This window comes from Panicum hallii, chromosome 9 (genome assembly GCF_002211085.1).
Source record: "Panicum hallii strain FIL2 chromosome 9, PHallii_v3.1, whole genome shotgun sequence".
NCBI lineage: Eukaryota > Viridiplantae > Streptophyta > Magnoliopsida > Poales > Poaceae > Panicum > Panicum hallii.
Genome location: NC_038050.1, coordinates 9,585,146 through 9,610,415, shown reverse-complemented (window position 1 = coordinate 9,610,415; position 25,270 = coordinate 9,585,146). Strand labels below are relative to the sequence as shown.

At 49.8% G+C, this 25,270-nt stretch overlaps 2 protein-coding genes across 2 annotated transcripts; both read right to left on the bottom strand.

Moving 5' to 3' along the window:
• Positions 1-9,030: 9,030 nt before the first annotated feature.
• Positions 9,031-10,934, bottom strand: LOC112877033. The gene is made up of 3 exons (XM_025941231.1): positions 10,562-10,934; positions 9,595-9,783; positions 9,031-9,467 (listed from the first exon to the last, which is right to left on the bottom strand). Exons 1-3 carry the CDS (start codon positions 10,784-10,786, stop codon positions 9,162-9,164), a joined length of 720 nt encoding a protein of 239 aa, XP_025797016.1. The 5' UTR covers positions 10,787-10,934; the 3' UTR covers positions 9,031-9,161.
• A 6,818-nt stretch (positions 10,935-17,752) lies between these two features.
• On the bottom strand, positions 17,753-24,741 carry LOC112878214 (U3 snoRNP-associated protein-like YAOH). The gene is made up of 7 exons (XM_025942646.1): positions 24,183-24,741; positions 21,717-22,053; positions 21,351-21,575; positions 20,177-20,378; positions 19,806-19,978; positions 18,512-18,577; positions 17,753-18,173 (listed from the first exon to the last, which is right to left on the bottom strand). The coding sequence occupies exons 1-7, from the start codon at positions 24,605-24,607 to the stop codon at positions 18,078-18,080; spliced, it is 1,524 nt and encodes a 507-aa protein (XP_025798431.1). The 5' UTR covers positions 24,608-24,741; the 3' UTR covers positions 17,753-18,077.
• Between the last annotated feature and the right edge of the window lie 529 nt (positions 24,742-25,270).

The window sequence follows — 25,270 nt, the reverse complement described above, 5'->3', positions numbered from 1 at the left end:
GCTCCTTTTTCATTATTTGTCTTTCTGGAACAAGCTTGACTTAAATTATTTTTTTGGTCAATCTGAAACTGCTACTTCCTTCTCAATCAGTTGTCGCTATCGAAGATTGCTTAAATTATTAACCTTTGCTGACCTTTTCTTTTTTTTAATTTATTTCTGAAACGTTCCTCAGATATGATTCGGATATATGATTTTTTATAAACACAAACCGTTCCGTGCTGATATATACTACGGCAAAGTTCAACCAGTAAATATGGATCAATCTGCCATTCGCTATCATCAGTTCTTCAGCACGTTTATGTGCTGAATTCAATACCGCGTACCTGTCATTCGCTTTGTTAGTCCTATTTGTACAGTTTTGATGCTACTTGCTACTAGAGATCTATACTTGTACCAGAAGTAAAATAGAAATATAATCAAACTATCGAAATGCCAAAAAAAACTTCCATATCTTCACGAATAAAGAAAGACTTGCAACACATCATTCCTTCAACTTTCGACGACGACATTCTTCAAAAGTTGTTGGCTCTGATCCGGAGCTCCTCCAAATAATGTTGGCAAGCTAGCAGCATTTTTCTACTACCGTTCGTCAGTTGTTGCATCGCTATCAACCAGACACAACACAGGGAGAGAAGATCTCCGTGAACAGAAACAACACAAACGGCACATCATATCAAAGCCGTAATAATTGAAGGGAAAGCGCATCGTTGCATTCACGCCCGTGTCCTGTTGCTCCAGAACGGCAGGGCAGGGCGATGAACACGCGAAAGCTGACCGCAGGGCTCGAGATCTTGCGCTGGATTAGCAACTGGGGAGTGAATGAATGCTTGCAGCAGGCAGTGTGTGGCGCAATCGAGTGCTTGTGCCGGGTCATGAAATGGCAATGCCCGTTCGATCAGCTAGCTAGCTGCTAGTAGTGGTGGTCGATCTGACAGGCCTGAGTTATTCAGTTGGCCTGCAGCTGAGCTCTGGCCACTTTCGATGGTTCTCATTGCTTAGGCATTATTTAAACCATGGAGTCCTGCAATTAGAAGTTAATCAGGCCGATGCACCGAAGCTAATTTGATGGTCCTGACCTCTGAGTATCCAAAAGGTTTGGATTTGCGTAATTCATGACCCTGCAGACATGCATGCATGTACATGCCCGGCCTTTCTGTAGAATTCAGTTCAATTGCATGCTTGCCCACTTATTGCTAGTCAAAAGGCGATCAGACGTATAGCCTAATGGAGTAGTTAAGAATTTAGGCGTAGAACATTAGTGTATAATAAGGTAGCCAATCACTGACTGCCTACATGATCAAGGAAAAACATGTGGTGTGGTGGTCAGCACTACTACGTACTATAATATATATATACAGATGACTAAATGACAGTGACATAGAGTCACAGAGACTATGTGGTTGAAATTTGAGTATCATTTGTGAGAAAAGCACTACTTGAGGTTGAGAGATGTTTGTGGGAAAGGACATATAGCTACATATTGATCTTTCAGAAAGTAAAAAACTGAAGTGTAGGGTGTTGCTCTTGATTATTTCTCGAAGTAAAAAAATGTAACACACCTCTTCGCAATCGCAACAAATGATGTCTGCAAGCAGCAAACCTAATGACAATTCAGTCCAAAATCATGCATGCATATCGATTATGGAGTACCATGTGTTTTGTCAACTCCTTCCTGTGGTATGCATACTATACATGATATGGTCTCTATGATTGTTCATGGATCCTTCGTAGTTATTACTCAATCGAGTTAAGATAACGACCCTAGGTGTAGTGCGTAGGAGTCCACGGTTAGAACTATGCTCTCTCGTTATCGATCGGTTGCTTTTTGGTGGCCGGCTTTTGTTAGAGGCAGCAGAGGCTAGCTAACAAAAAGGAGAGGCCGGGCACACAACAAGCTGATCGAGTAGTGGCCTCAAAGTAAGAGAAGAAAAGGCACTCCTGCCCCTTTGCATGCATCCTTACAAACATAGCCTTTCAAATCCACCGCAAAAGAGATTTGTCAAGATCGTGTAGCCAAATGGCCACACATTTCAGTGTGCTCATCAGGCTCAGTCAGTGCTGTGCTAGCTCTTTCTTCCACACACATACACACACAACCTTAACCCCTATAAACCCTAGCAAGCAAGCATGCACGAGCTGGACCCTCTCACTCTCAGGCCCTTTTGCCCTAGAAAACAGCTTTCTTGGCATGAGGAGGCACCAACCATCACTTCCCAATAAAACCCCTTTGGTTCCTCTCTAGCTTTTTCTCTCTTGCATGGGTGACAAGTGCGAGTGTTGGCCTGCTGGCCGGGCTGTGGCCACCCTCCCTAGTTATCTCACTCACTCATCTCCCTTGGCTCCCAAGCTTGTCGATCACTGGCTTTATGCACTCAAAAGGAGGGGAGAGGCGCTCAAAAGCTAGCACCACGCTTTTTAGTATTTCTAAGGTTTGACAAGCACACCACCACGCACCATGGCAGCAGCATGCATCCATGGCTTTTTGTGCTTTTCACACATGCATATACCCCGGCCACCCCTACCCTAAACTCCCAACGCCTCCGTTTCGTTCTCTTCTCCTTTTTTCAAAGTCGGATCGGGCAGAACAATCATGCGTGCCGGCCTTGGGTGTACGAGCGAGACATACTCGTATGTCATGTCACCTTTACGCACGCAATGCAATGGTGTGCATGCAACAAGGGAACAAAAGCCCAAGCCCACAACAACACCGGAGAAGAGATCGAAGAGAATATATGGCGTGTCTCATAATTAAAGGGTGATAAGACTTGCGGATCCATGTCCTACTAGGTAGACACGGACACATAGCTCTACTACTGTATACTGGCTGCATGCCACTAATTGCCAGTACTAGATGCAATGTGCTTTTTTTAATAGAGGTACATCATGCATGCATGTTTGGAATTAAGAAATAAAAAGCAATGGAAATACATTTATATATATAATAAGTAGTAGCATGCAGTGTCAAAAACATCATCATTGTCATGTAGAGGAGCTGTTAAGTTTGGCATGGCGTCTGTGATAGATGTAGGCCAGCGCAAGAGAGGCGAGCTACTGTGCAAGAACGTGGCGAGCACCAGAGGGAAAGCATTTGTGTGCTGCTGCAGCCTGCAGGGTAGGGCCTGGTCCTTTTAACTCGTGCTGGGACGGCACTGCTGCTGCGGCGAGAAAAGAACAAGGATGGCAACCACTGGGAGCACCAAGTACCAACCGAGCAACACGCCGCGTAACAGCACAATTAGTGGCGCATGATGGATGGATCTGCCGGAGAGGGACTGAGAGAGAGAGAGAGAGAGAGAGAGAGAGAGAGAGCATGACAAGATGGCGAGAGGTCAATGCCGGATCGCTAGCAGCTAGGGTTCGTGCATGCACAAAAGGGAGTTTGTACGAGACAATGCAGAAGAGAGCATGGCGTGTGTGTGTGTGGCCTACTGTACCCTTGGCCCTGGCATGGCATGATGAAAGCTCGTGCCACTTTTCCCATGCCTTCTCGCCCTTGTCCCTCAAAAGAAAATACGGGAGGGAGGGAGAGGTGGCATGGCGTGGGGGCCTGGCGATGTAGTGCAAGCAAAGCATGCTGCCTAGCCAGTAGCCAGTGTGGGCGTCCGGTCCATGCATCCACGCATGCCACCGCGCGTCTACCCACAAATGTGCGTCGAGAATATAGGTAATTGCAGTATTAAACTCCGTATAAAATAAATTATAATAAATACAGAAACTAGCATGCATAGATCTAACATACTAGATAATATAAACATCATAGCTAGGATCTTAGAGTACATGCTTAAGAAGTAGATCAGATCATAGAATACATATTGAGTCTTGGCTGGAGGGCTGACGACGACGAACCGCCACTGCTGGAGACGACGAAAGCGGTTGGCCCATGAGGCGATGGAGTTGGGTGGAAGATGCGCCGTGGTGAAAACCTTGAGTAGTCGCGCGAAGCGCTTCACAAAAATCTTATTCGTCCTCTCCTGGTGTAGGATTCCAAAGGTGAAGGGTTCCGAAGATCTGCTCTCCCGTTCGCCGGTGCACGCCGGCTCTCGGGATGGAGAAGGCTACGGTGGCGGCGCAGCAGCGAGAAGAAGAAAAAACCCTAGCTCGTTTTGATGTGCTTTTTGGTGGAGGCCGTTGGGTATATATATATATATATATGAAAGTTAACCGACATTCCTTTCCTCCACTAGCAAGGTGAAAGTAAACTTGCACCATATCCTCTTGCATATATATGCCCTTTGAGATTTACTAGAATTTCTAGAATTCTAAATTGTTAATGGCCAAGCCCACTAAAATTCCAGCAATATGTTCCTTTTTTTTCTTCTTTTGATCAGACGGTGATCTATATATACAAGCGCGCATATATATAGCATATATGTAAAGATGGGGTGGAAAGAATATGCGTCTCTTTATCTGAAAACATGATGCACCGACGACGAAGGCACGCATGTCTCTTTCGCCGCCGCCGGCGGCAGCGGCGCCGAGCAACAAGCGAGGAGTCAGCGCACCGTTCTACCGGAGGAGTGCGCGCTAAAAGGGGAAAGGGTCGAGTAGGCCCGAACCGGACGGGGCACGGAAGAGCGAAAGACGAAAGGCGCCGCTCTTTGCGAGCGGCGCGTGACACCGAGCGGGGTCTCGCGCACAATGGCGCCGCTCGCACGCGCGACGGCGCGGGGCGCGGCGCGGCACCGGCTGCTGACCGGCGCCGCCTGTGGGTGGACGGGACGTACTAACCAACCAACCGACCTAGGAAGACAGGAGGCGATAGCTCGATCGCTCTTTACTACACTGTAGGCTGTAGCATGCAGGTCTTGCATGGGCCAAACACCTCTCATCAAACTTATTAGTACTGCCGCTAATTTTGTAGTTAATGCATTCACAGACAGCTAGCTGCATAGTGGCCTATTTGGACATTTAGATTTATCGCTCATTCTATCAATAGGCCGCAGCCGGGACAAGAGAGTCAGATGGCAATCAAAGTGTTTTTTTTCCCTCCGAGAGATCGAGCTTCACCTCTCAACGACTCTCTCTGACTCCTCTAGCTTGATGTGATCGCGTCACCGCGGTCAGTTTGATCCCTAACTCTCTTCATGGGCTCCTATGAAGGATGCAATACTTGTTTGACATGCAAATTAAATCTAGCCACTTAATTAGGCTAGTTGATCCAATTTTTAAGATTGCACTCTTTGTGGAAATTTTCTTCAAACGCACGATTGTAATTTTTATAGGACGGAGGGAGTACCCTACAAGAAATGTGATGATGATGAATCGAAATGCGTCATAAATAAACATGGTTTAAACGTCACAAATTGTACTACGATTAAGATCCAATGAGCAGATCGTCGATCAACGGATCTGTCAGATCTGCCTGCATGTAGTAGAGCGCTCGTTGCATGCATGCATGCAGAGTACATAATCGCCACGAACGGCTAGCTCGAGCTCCCCTTAACAATTTGTTAATTCGACACATGCAAATTAAACATGCTCGATCTACCGTACGAGCGCATGATTAGGCAGTGCCGGTACGCGAAGGGCGCCTCTCGCAATCGACGACGATGATCTGGCCATCAAGACGACGCACAAAGAAGAAAAATATCGAAAATCCGTAGATAGAAAGAAAGTTGCATACTATAGCTTGCGTGCTACGTAGGGCGGCATGCTTCACTCATAATTCAGGGGAGGGCCCCAATCATACACGACATTTAGGCATGCATAAACATTAACAAATAAACACAAGGATTGCTCTGATGATAAAGTAAAGGCAATGCTTGGCACAAAAAAAGTCTGAATGATATGTCGATGAGGAGGACACACAGATGTGACTGACTAGCAGCTGCTAGTAACCCGGCTCCTTTCTGCACGCCTATAACCCGGCTCGCGGCCCCATGTATGTGAGTTGTTTAACTAATTGCACCCTAGATCTCTTTCTTTTTTCATAATAAAATCAATCTGATTGAGGCTACCTAGCTAGTAAGGCAAAGAATACTGCAGTTATTGGCATAGTTAACTGTCAAGTGAGTATGTAAACACTAACATGCATGAGTGTTCAAAATGAAGGGGATAGTTTGGCTCAGCAGCAGTCTGCCGGCCCAAACTATATCTGCTTCGGCCATTAACTTTGTTGTATTACGTTTCTCGTGATAATAATAAAATTGTTATCTTCTTGTTAAACTATGTAAACACTCACATGCGTTATTAAGCCCAACGAGCAGACCGATATATATCATCACATTGCTAGCTAGGGATTGAAAGGCTGGGCTCGAGTCATTTTCATTCCCAGGGGGGGAAGTTTGATCATTCGTTTCGGTTGCCTACACGCCGACTGTCCAAATGGCAAATGCCCTATGCGCCACCTAAAAGTTCCATTTCAATAATAGAAGAAGGAAAGTCCTGGGCTGACACTGATCTGAGAAGCCTAGCTAGCTGCAATCAACAATCCAGAGCTAATCGGAGGGGACTGTCCCTTTCGGATCACCCAACAGCTGGACTCATCCACATTTGTCATGAACGCCTGCATGGGCAAAGTTGGTCATGGTAGCTTGAAGATAGGTGTGGTAACCCTAGTGCTCTCTTCGCAACCTAACTTGGCTCTTATATATTTTTAGCTTAAAATTGTATAAGATTAGAGCCCGGTCCTCTCAGGACACGGCCTTTAGATTATCTAGGCTAAAATTGAAGGCCTTTACCACCCCTATCTGAAGATGCATGAAACCCGCTGCTTACCGTGTCTGCAATGCAAATCCAAAGGTCATAATCATAAAACTACCAATCCGGATAATTACCGTGTTTAATTTGCAATGTTTGGTTATTCTTAGAGGTTTTATTACGATAGCACATATGTACTAGGTAGCTAGAGATGAGCCGGTAGACGTATGTAGATAAGCACGCGTGCTTTGGCTTCGCTTTTCAGCAGTAGGGGTAAGTAACTTGCTTGTGAGCTAAGGGAGGGGGTTAAAGAAAGCCAAGGGTACGAAGCAGACAGGGCAGGGTACGTCACATGTGTCTCGCCTTTGGTGAACACGCGACATTATCATCGCCGGCCGCAGCCTGCAGGTGGGATTAGCAAGATGACAGGCTAGACTGCCCGTCAGTGTTGGTCATTATCGATCCCCCGGATCGGGGAAGAACCCGTCAGTGTTTTATTTTATTCTATTAAATCGCTGCTGGTCATGCTTTGCTTCCTGGGGAATCCTAAGCTCTGACAGAGTCTCTGGTCGCCCTCCTTGTGGTTACGTGTGACGACAAAAAAACAAAACAAATTTGTAATTCTAGACAATTTTTGGGCTAGCCATGTAGTGTTAGAATTTCAAGGTCCATCCATGTCTACGAGGCAGCCACTATCAAGGAGAATGTGCTGACATGACGCTCATCTCTTTCCGAGGAAGCAGCGAAGGACTGACGGAGGAGCACTATCCCTTTCCATGCTGATCCACGGCCGGCGCGGCTGCCCAATCGACGGCGGCGGACAGGCTCCGGCGATCGACCGGTGGCGCGAGCGCCGTGGTGCCCGCACGTACGCTTCGCTGCTTCAGATTCTCGAGCAGGCAAGCTTGGGCAGCCGGCGATGCTTTGGAGCAAAACGAACCCGGCTCTGAACAACGCTTGCCGCCATGCATCAACGGCAGGAGCTTTTGATTGATTTGGCGGCACGGAAGAATCGCGTTGAGCTGCAAGTGCGCTTCAGCCGTTCAGCGTCGTTTTCTCCTTGTTCATCAGGTGTTGAAGGATCTTGCCATTCTTGCATCCTGTGTGCTGTTCGGCACAGGTTCAGAATTTTCCTACCTCACGAGGTGCTCTGCTCCGTGCCCCCAAATTCCCTGGATGGACAAATGGGCCAAGAACGGCACTGTTCGATACGGTAAGCCCAGATGAGCTTTTTATGGGGCCAAGACTGTATTTGATGACGATGTCAAGCAAGGTCACCACCATCATTCGAGACGCGCTCACTTCTTCCCTCGTTTTGGGTCGCCCAATTCCACCAGACTATCTTTTTTTTTAAAAAAAAAGCCCACCAGACTGAACCGGCTAAACATCAAGCAGTCGTTTTGTAAAAGAAAACCAGATGCACACGGTCATATTCCACCATGCTCCTCTGTCCTCTCCCTGCTAGTCATACACATCTTCCAAGTAGGAATACCAGACAATGAAGTTATGCCAGATTGTAGTATCGAGAATCCATTTTATCGTTTAGGCTATTAAGTTAAACGTACAGCAAATCTTCTATCCAGAAATACAAGGCAAATGTTCAATTTTTGACAATACAAACAGTAGCACAATGCGTTCCGACAAATATTTCAGAAACCCCAAAGCAGAACAAATTAGAATTAAAAGTGCAAAGAAAGATCTATCTGATTCCACGATAAGAGAATAAGCACAGTTAAGAGGCCCCGATAACATACATTATCATAGAACTGCAGAATAATTATTTTCTACAAGGTAATTGCTTTATAAAAGGATCTAAAGTTCTAAACTATGTCTTAGTTCTGAGTGCTACTGTGATTACACAATACCTCCAACATCCTGATTTGCTTGACCACTACAAAGAGATTTCCTATGATCATTTCAAAAGATTGTAGAGTCATAAAAGCATACATAGAAGACGACTGTCACCTACTCATTGCATAACTTTTTTTTAATACCATATTGCTGTGATAAAATTTAATAGCATAGCTGTATATGTCATCGCATACAAACCATGGCTTCATCAATATCTGATAATACAAAGAATAGAATGTCCCAGCAGCAGATTTCATCCCTAGAAACATTTTAGCCACATGTACCTCCAAGCTTGAACAGAAGTGCTAAAGTTATTCCTCCATATGCGGGTGCGGGTAGCACAATTAGGATTTAGGAGGTTGCTAAATTTAAAAAAAACGAAAGAAAGGAAGAAGATGCTGCTTCTGTAGTGGGTAAGGTCTGGACACAAGCATCGGGCTAGAATGGGTAATACAGCACACGAAACCCTCATGGTATCACAGTCTAGCAATTACACAGTACAGCAGCCATCACTGCAGTGTAAAATCAGCATCAGCAACATTCAAAGAAGTAATAGAAACTTATTCAGCAACAAACAGGGAGAAACATCAATTGTGATAAAGCACAAGTTTTAGTTTCGGTGAGATTAGTCTAAAGCATACTATATTTCGTTACCTCTAGGAGCATCCTAATCATCCAAATAAAACCTGGTCACCGCACCAGCGGTAAATTTTGAATTTTACTGAAGGATGTGCCTTTAAAATGCTAGGGAGTTCCATGTATGCACTGCAACTTCGTGGAACATTTCTAGAGAAGTTGATGGTCACTCTTTCAAGCATTGCAGCACATCTCAGCAGTACTTTCAGCAGACCAACTTCATGCTCTTCTCCTTCGAAGCCTTCGATAGAGACTTCTTTAAGATCAGTCAAGGATATAATTTGACTCCTCCAGTTGTAAGGCTGGTGGCAAGGACAGTTTACGGAGCATGCTTTGACCTTCTACACGAAAATGGAAGTACATTGTATTATTGATGCTTCACAATAATTTGCAATCTCATACATAAGACTATAGTAATTCGATCAAAACAAATATATCAATAAAAAAAGGAATAAGAATAATAATTACCTCATTATCATATTGATTTAGTGTCACCTGAAGCCTTTGGATAGAGGAACAGAGCCCAAGAAGATCCAGCAACACTGCTCCATAAACATGCTCTTCTGTTGCCAGTTCCAGCGCTAAACAAGAGATATTTCTCACTGGAATTCGGGACATCTCTTGCTCAAAGCTCCGGGTAACATCGCCCAAATTATCCTGCAACAGTTCAACAGCATGCCTTTTAAATATGAAATCAATAATACTAGAACAGCAAGGAATTAAGCAGGAGATTATACGCACTCTGGCCCCTATGTTCAACCAGAGAATGTTATCCGGAAGGCCGTGCACGTGCCCAAGGGACTTTGGCGTCAATAAGGTCATGCTCCACATGAACCACATCACACCAAACCTCTCACTTGTGGACAGACAGTTATACCGCCATGAGAGATTATCAACTAGTGGTGCTGAGAATTTCGAGGTAAACTCATTATCGAAACTATGATTGGCAGAAAACCTAAGTGTCTTGAGCACAGGGGCCGAGATGTCGATTCGCCGAAGCTGCACAGGGGTAAACAGATCTAGCTCCTCGAGCGATGTCGAGTGGACTGTGAGAGAATCGAACTGCCAGCTGTAAATCCGAAGCTTCCGCAGGCGCGGGCAGCGTGGGAGCAGGTCGCCAAGGTCGATGTTACAGCCACGGAGCGAGAGGTTCTCAATCGCCGTGAAACCTTCATCAGGCACCGCCAGCGTCAACCATCGCGGCAAGCATGAGTCGAAACGCAGTGTGATGGAGGTGGTGTGTTCAAAGCGCGGCAACTCGATGGCATCCGAGTCGCCCCTGACGCTTACGTCTTCCCAAATGTCGACATGGAGATCCACCGGCGCAAGCTATGCGACAGCGCGGAGCAGCTCCGAGATGCCGGCCGACGAGAGCCTATGGTGGTTTGGGGTGGGGGGGGGGGCGGATTATTAGAGAACCCGCAGGGCGGGAGACCTGGGCGAGCGCGGAGCGGAGCGGCTCGGGCCCGATGTTGTGGAAGGTGAGCTCGGGGAGGAGGGCCCAGAGGCCGCGCCACCGGCGGGCGCAGCCGAGGCAGACGAGGACCTGGAGGAGCATGCTGTCGGGGAGGGCGCTGATGTGGTTAGCGCCGACGCCGCGGCGCTGGATCCGGGTGCTGCGACAGAGGAGCCCCGCGCGGCAGCATGTAACCGATGGCATTCCCCGCAAGCACCCCGAGCAGCCATCTCCTTCGCTCTCGCCCAAGCCGGCGGAGGGCGGCGAGCAGGCGGATGATCGGGTGCCGCAAAAGGACGGCCAGAAGATCCGGTGGTGGAGGGTATCAGCGGCGGCTGGGCGGGGTAGTGCGGCCGGCCCCGGCGGCCGAGCAGTAGAATGGAAAGCGATCAAGGGAGGCGGGCGGAGAGGGGAGGGAAGAGGGGGATTTATAGTCACACGAGTACACGACACGACCGACGCGATCAGTGCGGCTCTCCTTCTTTGGGCTTTATGGGCCGCACGGACTCATTCGAACTGTGGTGAAATCAGAAATGGACCGGAAACGAGGCCTGTTGGCGGCAACAGCGAGCCTGGCTAGATGAGCATAACAGAGCCCACGATCTACCGGAGCAAGTTGATTACAGGCACCCACCTATGGCGGCGTCTATTCCTCGCTACATGCGACTGGACCCGTCCAATTGCAGCAGCCGAGTGCCCACGCCTCCTTCAGCTTCGATGGCGCCTCCACCTCCATCCTCTACCACCACCGCCGCTAACCACTCTCGTCGCCGTCTTCTCTTCGCCCCCGCCACCGGCCACGCCTACCAGAGTCTTGCCCTGCCCAATCGGCGGCGCAGGAGTGCCGCCTCGCCCTCTACCGGCTGCACCGCCACCCTCCACCGCCCCAGCCCCCTCCTCTTTTATAGCCGGAGGCTATTGAAGCTCACCGCACCTAGAAACCCTGAATCCAAAGCTCCGCCGCCCCATCCACCACCCCGACCACCAGCTGTTAGAAATAATCGTGACATGGTTAGGATTAATGGGTGTGTGTGCGTGAGTTTGGACAGTGCGTGCACCAGGCACGTGCGTGTGTGGCGCACGACGCCGAGGACGGCGAGCACGGAGCAGCAGAGCTGCCGGCTCGGGCCAGCTAGGCGCGGCGCGATAGGATCGAGCTCGCACGTGCAGGCGATGCAGCGGGTGCGCGTGTTAGTTGGAGGGGTGGCACGAATATCGCCAGACCGTTGAGTGCGTGGACACGCCGTGTGCGCGAGCGCGTCGCGCGGGCACGACGTCGCGCATGCAGCGGCCATGGCGTGGGAGTCGTGGGGCATGGAGGTGAGCTCTGCCACGGCTATAAGTAGCACCTCTCCCTCTGTAACCAACAGCTTGATGGTGTGAGTAAATCGGCCAACATACAGGCGAACTCGTCGCCGGGGGGCGTTTGTCGCCGAAACAACACTGTTCATCTTCTTCCTTGGGCTGCTGGCCATTCCTAGCGAGTGAGCGCGAGTGAGGTCGTTTCGGGGCGAGCAATCGACGTTCTCGGTTCCAACAATTGAAGTGAGGTCGTTCCGGGGCGAGCAATCGACGTTCTCGGTTCCAACAATTGGTATCAGAGCTAGGATGGAGACGCCGCCGGCGAAGGATGGCCTCAAGATGTTCGACGGCGTGGGCTCGTCGAGCGCCGCGGTGGAGCGCGTTGTCAACACCAACTCCGTCGAGATCCCGCTGCTGACTAAGGTGAATTACCACGAGTGGGCGTTGGTCATGCAGGTCTCGCTGGAGGCGATGGAACTATGGGACGCGGTGGAGGCCGTGTGCAAGGAGCGCCCCAAGGATCGGCGGGCGATGGCCGCCATCCTGCGCGCGGTGCCGTCGGAGATGAAGGCCGGGCTCGCCGTGAAGAAGTCGGCGAAAGAGGCATGGGACGCGGTGAAGGCGATGCGTGTCGGCGATGATCGCGTAAAGGCTGCGAGTGTGCAGCGCTTCTGGAAGGAGTATGAGAATGTCGCGTTCCGCGACGGCGAAACAGTGGGTGATTTCGCGCTGCGGATCAACGGCCTCGTCGCGAGCCTCCGGGAGATGGGCGAGACATTGGAGGACCACCGCGTCGTGGAGAAGATCCTTCGCGTCGTCCCCAAGCGCCTCAAGCAGGTGGCCGTGGCGATCGAGATGCTCACCGACCTCAACACGGCGACGATCGAGGAGCTTGTTGGGCGGCTGCGCGTGGCGGAGGAAGCAGACAACGAAGACGCGGAGGAAGGTACTGTGGAGGTGGCTGGGCGCCTGTACCTCACCGAGGAGCGGTGGGAGGAACGGCGTCGACAGCGGAACAAGGAGAAGACGCGCGGCGGCGGCGCGCGGCGTGGCAGGAACGGCAAGGATGCACGGCGCGGCGGCAATGGCAGCGACACACGACGCGGTGGCAACAAGGGCGACGGCAACGGTGACACCGACGACGATGCGAGCAGCACGGTGTCGGGTTCAAGCCGGCGCGGGTGGAGCCGGAACCGCGGCCGATGCTTCGAGTGCGGGGAACGCGGCCACATCGCCAAGTATTGTTGCGAACGCAAGAAGAAGGAGGAGACGGCGCTGCTCGCCGACTTCGGCGAGACCCCGGCGCTCCTGTGAAGACGGTGATCGATCCATGTCAAGATTAGGGGGGTGAATGTTAGAAATAATCGTGACATGGTTAGGATTAATGGGTGTGTGTGCGTGAGTTTGGACAGTGCGTGCACCAGGCACGTGCGTGTGTGGCGCACGACGCCGAGGACGGCGAGCACGGAGCAGCAGAGCTGCCGGCTCGGGCCAGCTAGGCGCGGCGCGATAGGATCGAGCTCGCACGTGCAGGCGATGCAGCGGGTGCGCGTGTTAGTTGGAGGGGTGGCACGAATATCGCCAGACCGTTGAGTGCGTGGACACGCCGTGTGCGCGAGCGCGTCGCGCGGGCACGACGTCGCGCATGCAGCGGCCATGGCGTGGGAGTCGTGGGGCATGGAGGTGAGCTCTGCCACGGCTATAAGTAGCACCTCTCCCTCTGTAACCAACAGCTTGATGGTGTGAGTAAATCGGCCAACATACAGGCGAACTCGTCGCCGGGGGGCGTTTGTCGCCGAAACAACACTGTTCATCTTCTTCCTTGGGCTGCTGGCCATTCCTAGCGAGTGAGCGCGAGTGAGGTCGTTTCGGGGCGAGCAATCGACGTTCTCGGTTCCAACAATTGAAGTGAGGTCGTTCCGGGGCGAGCAATCGACGTTCTCGGTTCCAACAATTGGTATCAGAGCTAGGATGGAGACGCCGCCGGCGAAGGATGGCCTCAAGATGTTCGACGGCGTGGGCTCGTCGAGCGCCGCGGTGGAGCGCGTTGTCAACACCAACTCCGTCGAGATCCCGCTGCTGACTAAGGTGAATTACCACGAGTGGGCGTTGGTCATGCAGGTCTCGCTGGAGGCGATGGAACTATGGGACGCGGTGGAGGCCGTGTGCAAGGAGCGCCCCAAGGATCGGCGGGCGATGGCCGCCATCCTGCGCGCGGTGCCGTCGGAGATGAAGGCCGGGCTCGCCGTGAAGAAGTCGGCGAAAGAGGCATGGGACGCGGTGAAGGCGATGCGTGTCGGCGATGATCGCGTAAAGGCTGCGAGTGTGCAGCGCTTCTGGAAGGAGTATGAGAATGTCGCGTTCCGCGACGGCGAAACAGTGGGTGATTTCGCGCTGCGGATCAACGGCCTCGTCGCGAGCCTCCGGGAGATGGGCGAGACATTGGAGGACCACCGCGTCGTGGAGAAGATCCTTCGCGTCGTCCCCAAGCGCCTCAAGCAGGTGGCCGTGGCGATCGAGATGCTCACCGACCTCAACACGGCGACGATCGAGGAGCTTGTTGGGCGGCTGCGCGTGGCGGAGGAAGCAGACAACGAAGACGCGGAGGAAGGTACTGTGGAGGTGGCTGGGCGCCTGTACCTCACCGAGGAGCGGTGGGAGGAACGGCGTCGGCAGCGGAACAAGGAGAAGACGCGCGGCGGCGGCGCGCGGCGTGGCAGGAACGGCAAGGATGCACGGCGCGGCGGCAATGGCAGCGACACACGACGCGGTGGCAACAAGGGCGACGGCAACGGTGACACCGACGACGATGCGAGCAGCACGGTGTCGGGTTCAAGCCGGCGCGGGTGGAGCCGGAACCGCGGCCGATGCTTCGAGTGCGGGGAACGCGGCCACATCGCCAAGTATTGTTGCGAACGCAAGAAGAAGGAGGAGACGGCGCTGCTCGCCGACTTCGGCGAGACCCCGGCGCTCCTGTGAAGACGGTGATCGATCCATGTCAAGATTAGGGGGGTGAATGTTAGAAATAATCGTGACATGGTTAGGATTAATGGGTGTGTGTGCGTGAGTTTGGACAGTGCGTGCACCAGGCACGTGCGTGTGTGGCGCACGACGCCGAGGACGGCGAGCACGGAGCAGCAGAGCTGCCGGCTCGGGCCAGCTAGGCGCGGCGCGATAGGATCGAGCTCGCACGTGCAGGCGATGCAGCGGGTGCGCGTGTTAGTTGGAGGGGTGGCACGAATATCGCCAGACCGTTGAGTGCGTGGACACGCCGTGTGCGCGAGCGCGTCGCGCGGGCACGACGTCGCGCATGCAGCGGCCATGGCGTGGGAGTCGTGGGGCATGGAGGTGAGCTCTGCCACGGCTATAAGTAGCACCTCTCCCTCTGTAACCAACAGCTTGATGGTGTGAGTAAATCGGCCAACATACAGGCGAACTCGTCGCCGGGGGGCGTTTGTCGCCGAAACAACACTGTTCATCTTCTTCCTTGGGCTGCTGGCCATTCCTAGCGAGTGAGCGCGAGTGAGGTCGTTTCGGGGCGAGCAATCGACGTTCTCGGTTCCAACAATTGAAGTGAGGTCGTTCCGGGGCGAGCAATCGACGTTCTCGGTTCCAACAATTGGTATCAGAGCTAGGATGGAGACGCCGCCGGCGAAGGATGGCCTCAAGATGTTCGACGGCGTGGGCTCGTCGAGCGCCGCGGTGGAGCGCGTTGTCAACACCAACTCCGTCGAGATCCCGCTGCTGACTAAGGTGAATTACCACGAGTGGGCGTTGGTCATGCAGGTCTCGCTGGAGGCGATGGAACTATGGGACGCGGTGGAGGCCGTGTGCAAGGAGCGCCCCAAGGATCGGCGGGCGATGGCCGCCATCCTGCGCGCGGTGCCGTCGGAGATGAAGGCCGGGCTCGCCGTGAAGAAGTCGGCGAAAGAGGCATGGGACGCGGTGAAGGCGATGCGTGTCGGCGATGATCGCGTAAAGGCTGCGAGTGTGCAGCGCTTCTGGAAGGAGTATGAGAATGTCGCGTTCCGCGACGGCGAAACAGTGGGTGATTTCGCGCTGCGGATCAACGGCCTCGTCGCGAGCCTCCGGGAGATGGGCGAGACATTGGAGGACCACCGCGTCGTGGAGAAGATCCTTCGCGTCGTCCCCAAGCGCCTCAAGCAGGTGGCCGTGGCGATCGAGATGCTCACCGACCTCAACACGGCGACGATCGAGGAGCTTGTTGGGCGGCTGCGCGTGGCGGAGGAAGCAGACAACGAAGACGCGGAGGAAGGTACTGTGGAGGTGGCTGGGCGCCTGTACCTCACCGAGGAGCGGTGGGAGGAACGGCGTCGGCAACGGAACAAGGAGAAGACGCGCGGCGGCGGCGCGCGGCGTGGCAGGAACGGCAAGGATGCACGGCGCGGCGGCAATGGCAGCGACACACGACGCGGTGGCAACAAGGGCGACGGCAACGGTGACACCGACGACGATGCGAGCAGCACGGTGTCGGGTTCAAGCCGGCGCGGGTGGAGCCGGAACCGCGGCCGATGCTTCGAGTGCGGGGAACGCGGCCACATCGCCAAGTATTGTTGCGAACGCAAGAAGAAGGAGGAGACGGCGCTGCTCGCCGACTTCGGCGAGACCCCGGCGCTCCTGTGAAGACGGTGATCGATCCATGTCAAGATTAGGGGGGTGAATGTTAGAAATAATCGTGACATGGTTAGGATTAATAGGTGTGTGTGCGTGAGTTTGGACAGTGCGTGCACCAGGCACGTGCGTGTGTGGCGCACGACGCCGAGGACGGCGAGCACGGAGCAGCAGAGCTGCCGGCTCGGGCCAGCTAGGCGCGGCGCGATAGGATCGAGCTCGCACGTGCAGGCGATGCAGCGGGTGCGCGTGTTAGTTGGAGGGGTGGCACGAATATCGCCAGACCGTTGAGTGCGTGGACACGCCGTGTGCGCGAGCGCGTCGCGCGGGCACGACATCGCGCATGCAGCGGCCATGGCGTGGGAGTCGTGGGGCATGGAGGTGAGCTCTGCCACGGCTATAAGTAGCACCTCTCACTCTGTAACCAACAGCTTGATGGTGTGAGTAAATCGGCCAACATACAGGCGAACTCGTCGCCGGGGGGCGTTTGTCGCCGAAACAACACTGTTCATCTTCTTCCTTGGGCTGCTGGCCATTCCTAGCGAGTGAGCGCGAGTGAGGTCATTTCGGGGCGAGCAATCGACGTTCTCGGTTCCAACAATTGAAGTGAGGTCGTTCCGAGGCGAGCAATCGACGTTCTCGGTTCCAACACCAGCGACCTCACCAGCAGCCGCTCCTCCCACCTCCCACTCCTTCTGGCGGCCGCTCCACCTCCTTCCCTCTCCCCTCCCTAGCTCGCCGGCAGCTGCTCCCCCTCTGCGACGGACGGCTTTCCTCCCACATGTGCGCGCAATATATAGATTTCCTCTCAACTACCGTCCAAGTAAAGAAGGGCGCGCGGGATGCAAAATCGTTTTGCATGCACGTTGGACGGGCGCGGCTTGGCGTGGTCACCGAAACGTGGCTTGGCGTGGACACCGAAACGTCGCGAGTTTAACAGCTGGTTTTCACGAGGAAAATCTAATGACGCGAGTAAATGGGATGATAAGCACACTTGTTTACCTTGGTCATTGAACCAAGAAAAAATGTGCCCATCATATGAGAATGGAGGGAGTAGCAATTTCATCTTCGATAGGAATTGTCAGAGCAGCACAGCTAGATTCCACGCTGGACGGTTGCAAGCAATCAGCCAGCGCTGGACCCTAAAAAAAACATCATCACAGCACGAACCGTGTTCCATGTGATCAAGGAAAAACACGGCGACCCGAGCAGATCTGCGACCCGAGCAAGAAGAGCTTGGAGAAACAACAGGCAGGCAGGCCGGATCACACTTGTTTGACAAATTAATCTGTTACTCTTTAAAAGGCAGAAGAGTTACAAAATTGCCTCAAGTTACTAGTTGGGGCATCCGGTAGGATGGTTACCAACGAACATACATATCTTTCTGAGCTCAAACAATCTGTTCACACCTCTAAATTCCCGTTGCTTGCTGTTGACCCTCTTGTACCGAATTCCTCCTGCAGGTAGTATGCATGCTGAACTGTGTAATGCTAGAGGTGTCGCTTTTGATGTCATCTTCTACAACACTGAATGTGTTCCTTGACAATGCCAATCAGCTACCCTACAACTCGTCTTTCTCCCCCTCTAGTCGGATTGGATGGATGGCAACCCCATTTTGCGCCGACCGAACACGGCCCCATCTTCCAAGGCGAGGCTCCTGATGAAACAAAGATTTAGGTACTGGGATTCAGCTTTGAAAATTAGCAATAAGAATTTTGTATTGCAAGAGTTGCACAATTAGCATAAAGAATGAGCATAAATGGATCTTCGCACATTATTTACCCTGTTGAAGCATAGAAAAACCAACAACTTTAAAACAAACGGCAGCTAGTCTACCGGCTCTTATGACAAAAGTTAACACTATGCAGGAAGCTTTCCTGAACATTTTTTAACCCATATTTCAAGATAATAACAAGAAAGAATTGCATTGAAACCAACGAAGCTGGAGTATCAAGTATATGAACTGTCGACAAAGGGGGAGCATGGTTTACTGACCTGGCCAACACCAGCAACAATAAAGCGTCCAGATTTGGCAATGTCCAGAGAATTGACAAATCCATCCTGGCCATGAGAGAAAATATATCAACAACGGTTTGCAACCCACAGCAAGGCACATCTTAAGCTTTCTTTTGCATATTTAGCATGATGAGTTCAATCAAGCAAAGGACTGTAGTGGTGTAGTTTAATAATTAAATGAAACAAAAAAAATGATGTTCCATGGCAAGGGCTCGGCACTGTACAAAATGACCATAGTTATAATGAGTGAATTACATAACAAATGTCTGAAGCACTACCCTATTGTAATAGGAGGATTATCATAATCAAATGTAGTATTTGGTATTCCATCAATACAGTTATTCCATAACTTTGAGGAAACCTCTAATGACCGAGTCCATACATCATTTCTTTTAAAGAAATTGGAATGTAGTGATTTCTGATCCAATACACTGAAACAAAAGAACTACAACTTGGGTGATCAAGAGGTGAATTGATTCAAATTAGTTGAGCTCTATTTGTGCTTTGTAGCTAGCTCGCAGGGTTTAAGTTCTAAATTTGAGAAATTATTAAGAGAATGTGACTTGAGTGCCCTTTCCATCAAGTGATTCAAAATAATAATAATAATAATAGACCATAGGTCAGTGAATGGCCTGTGACAGAATACAATATCTAAGGCGAAAAAGAAAAGGTAGCAGCACAAGCATGGGTTAGAAATATAGAAACTTGACATGCTATATAACTGTCCAGTTGGAGTAACCTTCTAGAACTCTTTGTTTTAGTTCCCTATGCACAAATAGTTCGCCAACCAAATGGACCATAACATGACCTCTGCCGAATAGTAAACCAGCTTGGAAGCACTGATACAATTAATGACCAACACAAAGTCATATACCACATTGCAAAAGATTAACTGGTGATCAAGGCAAGCCCAAAGTAATAACGAAGTAAAAGATATGACTAAATGTCTAAGGAGACGAAATAGTTGACGGTACATTTCACACATTCTTAAGAATGCCAGGTTCAGAAGTGTGCCCTACAGATTGCCAACTAATCAACACTGAGCACCCTCAAATGACATATATGTGCACAGCTAGTAGAGTACATGCCCCTGGAGGATTTTTAAGACCCACTCAAAACTCCCAGAACCTATAGACTCGACTTAAGAAATTCCAGTAGTGTTGAGTCTCAACAATATATATAATGAGAATCCTGCACATTGGCCGCTGGTCTAAAGTAGATAAGCTATTATTTTTAGGACAGTGGTATTCATCGAATAGCAAGAGTACCATACCAATTTAAATTTGAACAAAGGTCGAATTCCCTTAGAATCAGGTTCAATAGCCCAGAGACGAACTAAACCATTTCCTGCTCCTGATGCGGCAAGATCGGAACCTTTTCTTGCGGCAACAGCACTAACCCATGACTGGGCCATTGAGACATTTTCAGGTTTATGAATTCCATTTTCTGCACAGTGAAGAGAGGTAAGCTATATGGAGTCCACAAATATAAGGAATAGAAAGTATTCCAGGTATGATGAAATTGATGTTTCCATTGATGGCCATCTTGAAGAGAAAGTAGTTAAGGTAATAAAACAGAGACACAGATATCGCAATAGAAAATTCTTACATTAAGCAAAAGGACTATTCGCACATGGTGTCTTACCTTTAGGTAACTCTTGATCATCACTGTCGAGGGAAGGATGAGCATTTCTAACTATGAAAGTAGGTTTTTTCCTCATTATGCTCCAAAGCTCGATGCTTCCATCATCAGATCCAGATAAAAATTCCTTGTCATCAATAAAGCTGCAGCACTCTAAAGACGCAGCAGCAGGAGCACGGAACACTAACTGCGATTCTTCCGGAATCTGTCCATAAAGAGAGTCTACAGCTATCAGGGTACATCACACTATCTGACACGTGACTCGCACAAAAAAAAATCGTGAATAATTAATTGATGTTCCTAAGAAAGTGTAGAGTCCTGGTTAAATCTTTGAAGTATGCATAATGTATACCCAACATTGCTATGTTGTGCTGCGAAAGAAACATGATACAGTATAAGTTGTACAGAATCTTTACCAATTCTGTTGCACTATGTATGCTATAGCTTCTTTTTCAAATAAAAGGGTACCATACCGAGATAATGAAAACAAAAACACTTCAGTCACCATAAGAGTTGTAAAGATCCCATGCTCTACAGAAACCCACTCCCACATCCCAATCTCAATCCCATTCCCACTTCTCACTATGCAAACAACACTTTTCACCCATCAGCTCAGCTGCAACCTCCATCCTAGGCACAAACCACTCTTTTAGCCAAACTCTTCCATTCCTCTACTGTCTCTCTTTCCCTCCAATGTTACTATTGCTCCTCAGCCGGAGTCACTATTGCTCCTCAGGCGGAGGTTTGCTTCATCAGTGAGAATTTAAGAAAACAATAAACATCTCAGTAAACTGAAGCATTTATGCAGACATTCAATTGGGATAGGATATGTAATCTTTGCTCTACCGGAGAAATAGGTTGCTTGGGATGGCATAAAACAGGATCAGATGGGGTCAATATGGTTCGTGCTGGTGTAGGTTTGGATTAGTCTGTGTGCAATCAGAGCAACATGGGTTTTTGACTTTTTTTCTATGGGTGGTTTTTTGTGCTACTTTCATTTCTTGGCACAAGTGGAGGTATTTTCTCTATGTGCAAATTTCTAGTTATAAAGAAACAAAATTCTGGAAAATGTCAATTTAACTACATAACTCTTCCAAGTCATCTGAAGATATGTTCTATTTAATGAGACAACTTCAGTCGTGTAGCAAACACATATATGCTTAAAAACTATTAGTACCTTCCAAAGATGCATTGTCCGGTCCCGTGCTACGGTCAGAAGCCTATCTTTATTAAGCGCATCCATGGTCAAGATTTCATTCTGATGGCCGTATAGACAGTTCATATATGTTCTGTCTTCAGCATTCCACTGCATTATTGAACGGTCAAAAGAACCAGAGAATAACTCTGATGAATCCGGCCCAAAGGCAAGGCATGATATTGGCCCACGATGACCGCTAAAAGCCTGTCAAAAACAAACAAATCAATATATAGTCACAATGTTTGAATGGGGGGTTAGGTAGATACAATTTATAAATTCTCTTGACTAGTCCAACCAAATCGGCTTTCCAAACATATCTCCAGAAATTGCAAAGTTGCTAATTACCTGTATGTGCTCCCGCGAACGAACATCCCATAAATGGATATGACGGTCCATACCACCACTCGCCAAGTAGCGACCATCTGAACTGACAGCTAAAGCTAGTATATGCTTACTTCTTTTAGCTGATAGAGGTGGTTTAGCATGATGAGAAATCAATACATTTTCACTTGGCCATAAATACTTCTCACTTTTGCCAGTTTCAACATCCCAATGCGCAATGACTCCATCTTTTGATGCTGAAAACCCCCGATCACCATCGTTGGATAAAGCCACAGCAGTTACAGGTTGTCGATGCTTCACAATAAACTTAAAGCCATCCTTGGGTTCTGGTGGTAAAACCCTGCAACAGTTTTTGCAAAGTTTAATTATATGTACAAGTTCACGTTCAAAGATTATCAGCTGTACAAAAAGAAGTCCAGAGTTTAATTCAAATAGACATGGCCTGCTTTATCATGTCCTTTAGTAAAAGCTTTCAAAATGGAAGCCGGATTCAATTAAAAGGTCATCATAGCTATAAATAAAATGGAGAAATTGCCAAACTCAGTTTCACATGATTGATTAATAGTGGTTATGCATACCAATATCTGTATCAGATAATTTCATCAAATGCATCTCCAAGCACTCAGGACATAAATCTCCTTTTAACCACCTATTATTATATCTTCAACAATGCTACCCAGAAAAGATTCCATGTTAATTAAAATATGGGCTGGCCTTGGGTCAGTCCAGCGGCTCATCAGCTATGCATACGGCGAGGCAGCAGGACATGCATAACAGTTTACTTGTTGCAATTTTTGCTAGCTTGTTAGCAACATGTGTTGGTTAGTTAGCTACATAGCTAGCTACTCATTAGTTAGCCTTATCTCATAGAGGTTAGTTTTTTAGATCTCGTGAGATACCATGGCAATTAAAGGATGAACTGAATCCTATAGTCGGCAAGTAAAAGGAACCTAAAAGAGGCAGTCCAAGCCTCCATAGGGAGGGTGAGTAGCCTGTTCTTCAAGTTATCTCATCTAACACCAAACACATATCATTAAGAGCATCGAGTACTGCTTGTGCGCACGATCAATAAGCTGCAGTGTCAGGCTGCAGTTGTGTGCGGGTCATCGCATTTTGTGCTGCAGCACTGGCCCATCATTGCCAGCCCTCCTCTGCATCCCCCTACCCAAGCACATAGAGATGGTCTTGGTGCTGTCTATCCAAGTTGTAACAAGCGGAAGGCTACCTAGGGGTGGCCTGCCCAACATGGTGACTTTGTCCCCCTAGCCGACAAGCAATGCCTTGCATGCGGCGACTGGGACATCAGCCGATCAGCGGTCTGGTACCAGCTGTCACGGGCAGCACTTCCCTCTTTCATCGTTCTGTGCATCATCAACACCGTAAGGGGTAAAATGGTATGAGCTGGGACTTGTAGCAGTTTATATGTGTTCCAATTATTTTGTTAACTTGTTAGAATCATTTGTTGGTTAGTTAGCTTGCTAGCTAGTTAGCCTTATCTCATAGTGGTTAGTTTGTTAGATATCATGAGGTGGCGTGGCTATTCAAGAATGAACTCTGCAGCTGGCAAGCAAGAAGAACCTAAAAGAAGCAATCAAACCCTCCATAGGGAGGGCGGCTAGCAGGTCCTGCTATCCAATATACCCTAACCAAATGCATATAAAAATGTCTCAAAATGCATATGTAGCAAAAAGAGAAAAAAAAACAACAACAGTGAAGATGGATTGAGGGTTAACTCTAAGTTCCTTTCCATCCATGCAAACCAAGTCATGCTAACTGTCTTCCTCATTTGTAAATAATTTGTAAATAGAACTGTACAAGTTCATGACAACAGCCTATGGTTGAAGGCCTATATAAGAATTCAAAAAACATGTTACAGAAAAAATATACAGAACGGTTACTGACCGGTTTCCGGTATCTTTCCGAATTCAAATTACTTCAGTTTCCTATTTTATACTTATCCTCAAAGTGTTGTATTTCCTATCCTATAAGCGATATCATCGAAATAATAATGGAATCAACCAGAATGTACTTCTACATGGTTAGCATTGGAATTTACTGGTCCAAACCAGTAGCGTGTAGACAGCCATTTATTTGTTCAATCCCTGGGCGCGTCTGTGATTTCATTTAGATTACGAAACCAAGCAACAATATTACCCCAATCTTACCACCAGATATCAATCGCCTCCTCCCACAACTCCACAGCCAGGGTTGCAAAGGCGTTTGCTTTAATGGGAGCTAATCTATGGCGATAGCTAAATTGCAGTTTCTACTCTAATTACTGTCCGGAACCAAACGAGGCTCCTTTCCTCTCGTTCCACACTATGAAATGTAGCTAATTGAAAGCAATCCCCATGTATGTTATACAATACATCATCATGGAGAGCCTCAAAGCGCTAAATATCAACGCAGAACCAGAGACAACTTAGAAACAAACATTACGGGAGACCTCAAGGACAAAATGTTGCTGACCTTGAGGCGAGCTCCCTCCGCTTCCTCCCGCTCTCCTCGAGCTGCCTCCTCTGAAGGATCTCCGCCACCCGCCTGCCCCCGGCTTCGTCCTCGTCCTCATCCTCGTCCTCGTCCTCCTCCTTCCTCTTAGCGGCGTCCGACAGCTTCTTCAGCAACTCCTTCGCCATCCGCACCTTTTTCTCCCCCGCAGTCTCCTCCTCCTCCTCCTCCTTAACCCCCTCGTCCCCATCCTCATCAACGGCGCCGCCGAAACCCACCGCATCGTCGTCGCTGTCCTCGCTCTCGATGTCCTCGTCGCGGCCCCCGCGGCGGCGCTTGGGCTCGGACTCGAAGAAGGGGTCGTCGTCACCGCCGCCGCCGCCACGGCGGGAGCCCGCGCGGGGCTTGGTGGGGTGCGAGGCCCGCTTGCGGGGGCGCGGCGCCATGATGGCCGATGGGGAGAGCGAAAGCGCACGCCTTGCGCTAGGATTTCGGGAAGGGCGAGGCGGTGTTTCGCCGCCGCCGCCGGTCGTGCGCTAGAGTTTGGGGAAGCGAGGAAGGAAGCGGCGGGCGGCGGAGAGCGAGGGTTTAAGGGAGGAGTGGAAGTTGCAGACGAGACGAGGGCTTTACCGGTCTTGGGCCGCTGGGCCTTGACCGCGGATGGACTTGAATGGAGATTTGGGCCGAATTGCTCTCAGCGTACAGACGGACCTCAGCTGTTTAAACATTAACGTTCCTACCCGTTTCCCTCTCAAAAAAAAGTATCTTGAATGGTGTGTTTGTACATTTCCTAGGCTTCCAGCTAGAAAAAAAATTCTGCTCACGCCGTTCCAAAAAATATAGGTCATTTTAGTCTTTTTAGATTCATAATATTTGCCATGAACTTATATGTATTAGTTGTCTAGATGCGTAGCAAAATCTATGAATCTAGAAAAATTAAAACGATCTATATTTTGGAACGGAGGGAGCAGGCTTCTTCAATCTGAGTAATACTCGCTAGATCATAACACTCGACAGTCATGGAGGCTGGGCTAAGAGAGATGCTCGAGACGGTGTTATCAGAGCTGCGAGTGGCAAAGATTTTGGAACGCAGTGCCAGCAGCTGATCT

Excerpts from the sequence above, each read along its gene's own strand:
- LOC112877033 (XM_025941231.1), bottom strand. The coding sequence starts at position 10,786 with ATGCCATCGGTTACATGCTGCCGCGCGGGGCTCCTCTGTCGCAGCACC. Across the intron at positions 9,784-10,561 it reads TCCGCTCCGCGCTCGCCCAG|GATAATTTGGGCGATGTTAC; the intron begins GTCTCCCGCCCT and ends GAACTGTTGCAG. Across the intron at positions 9,468-9,594 it reads TAAATCAATATGATAATGAG|AAGGTCAAAGCATGCTCCGT; the intron begins GTAATTATTATT and ends ATTTTCGTGTAG.
- LOC112878214 (XM_025942646.1), bottom strand. The coding sequence starts at position 24,607 with ATGGCGCCGCGCCCCCGCAAGCGGGCCTCGCACCCCACCAAGCCCCGC. Across the intron at positions 18,578-19,805 it reads CTTTGTTCAAATTTAAATTG|GATGGATTTGTCAATTCTCT; the intron begins GTATGGTACTCT and ends TCTCATGGCCAG. Across the intron at positions 18,174-18,511 it reads TTGTTGCTGGTGTTGGCCAG|GAGCCTCGCCTTGGAAGATG; the intron begins GTCAGTAAACCA and ends TTGTTTCATCAG.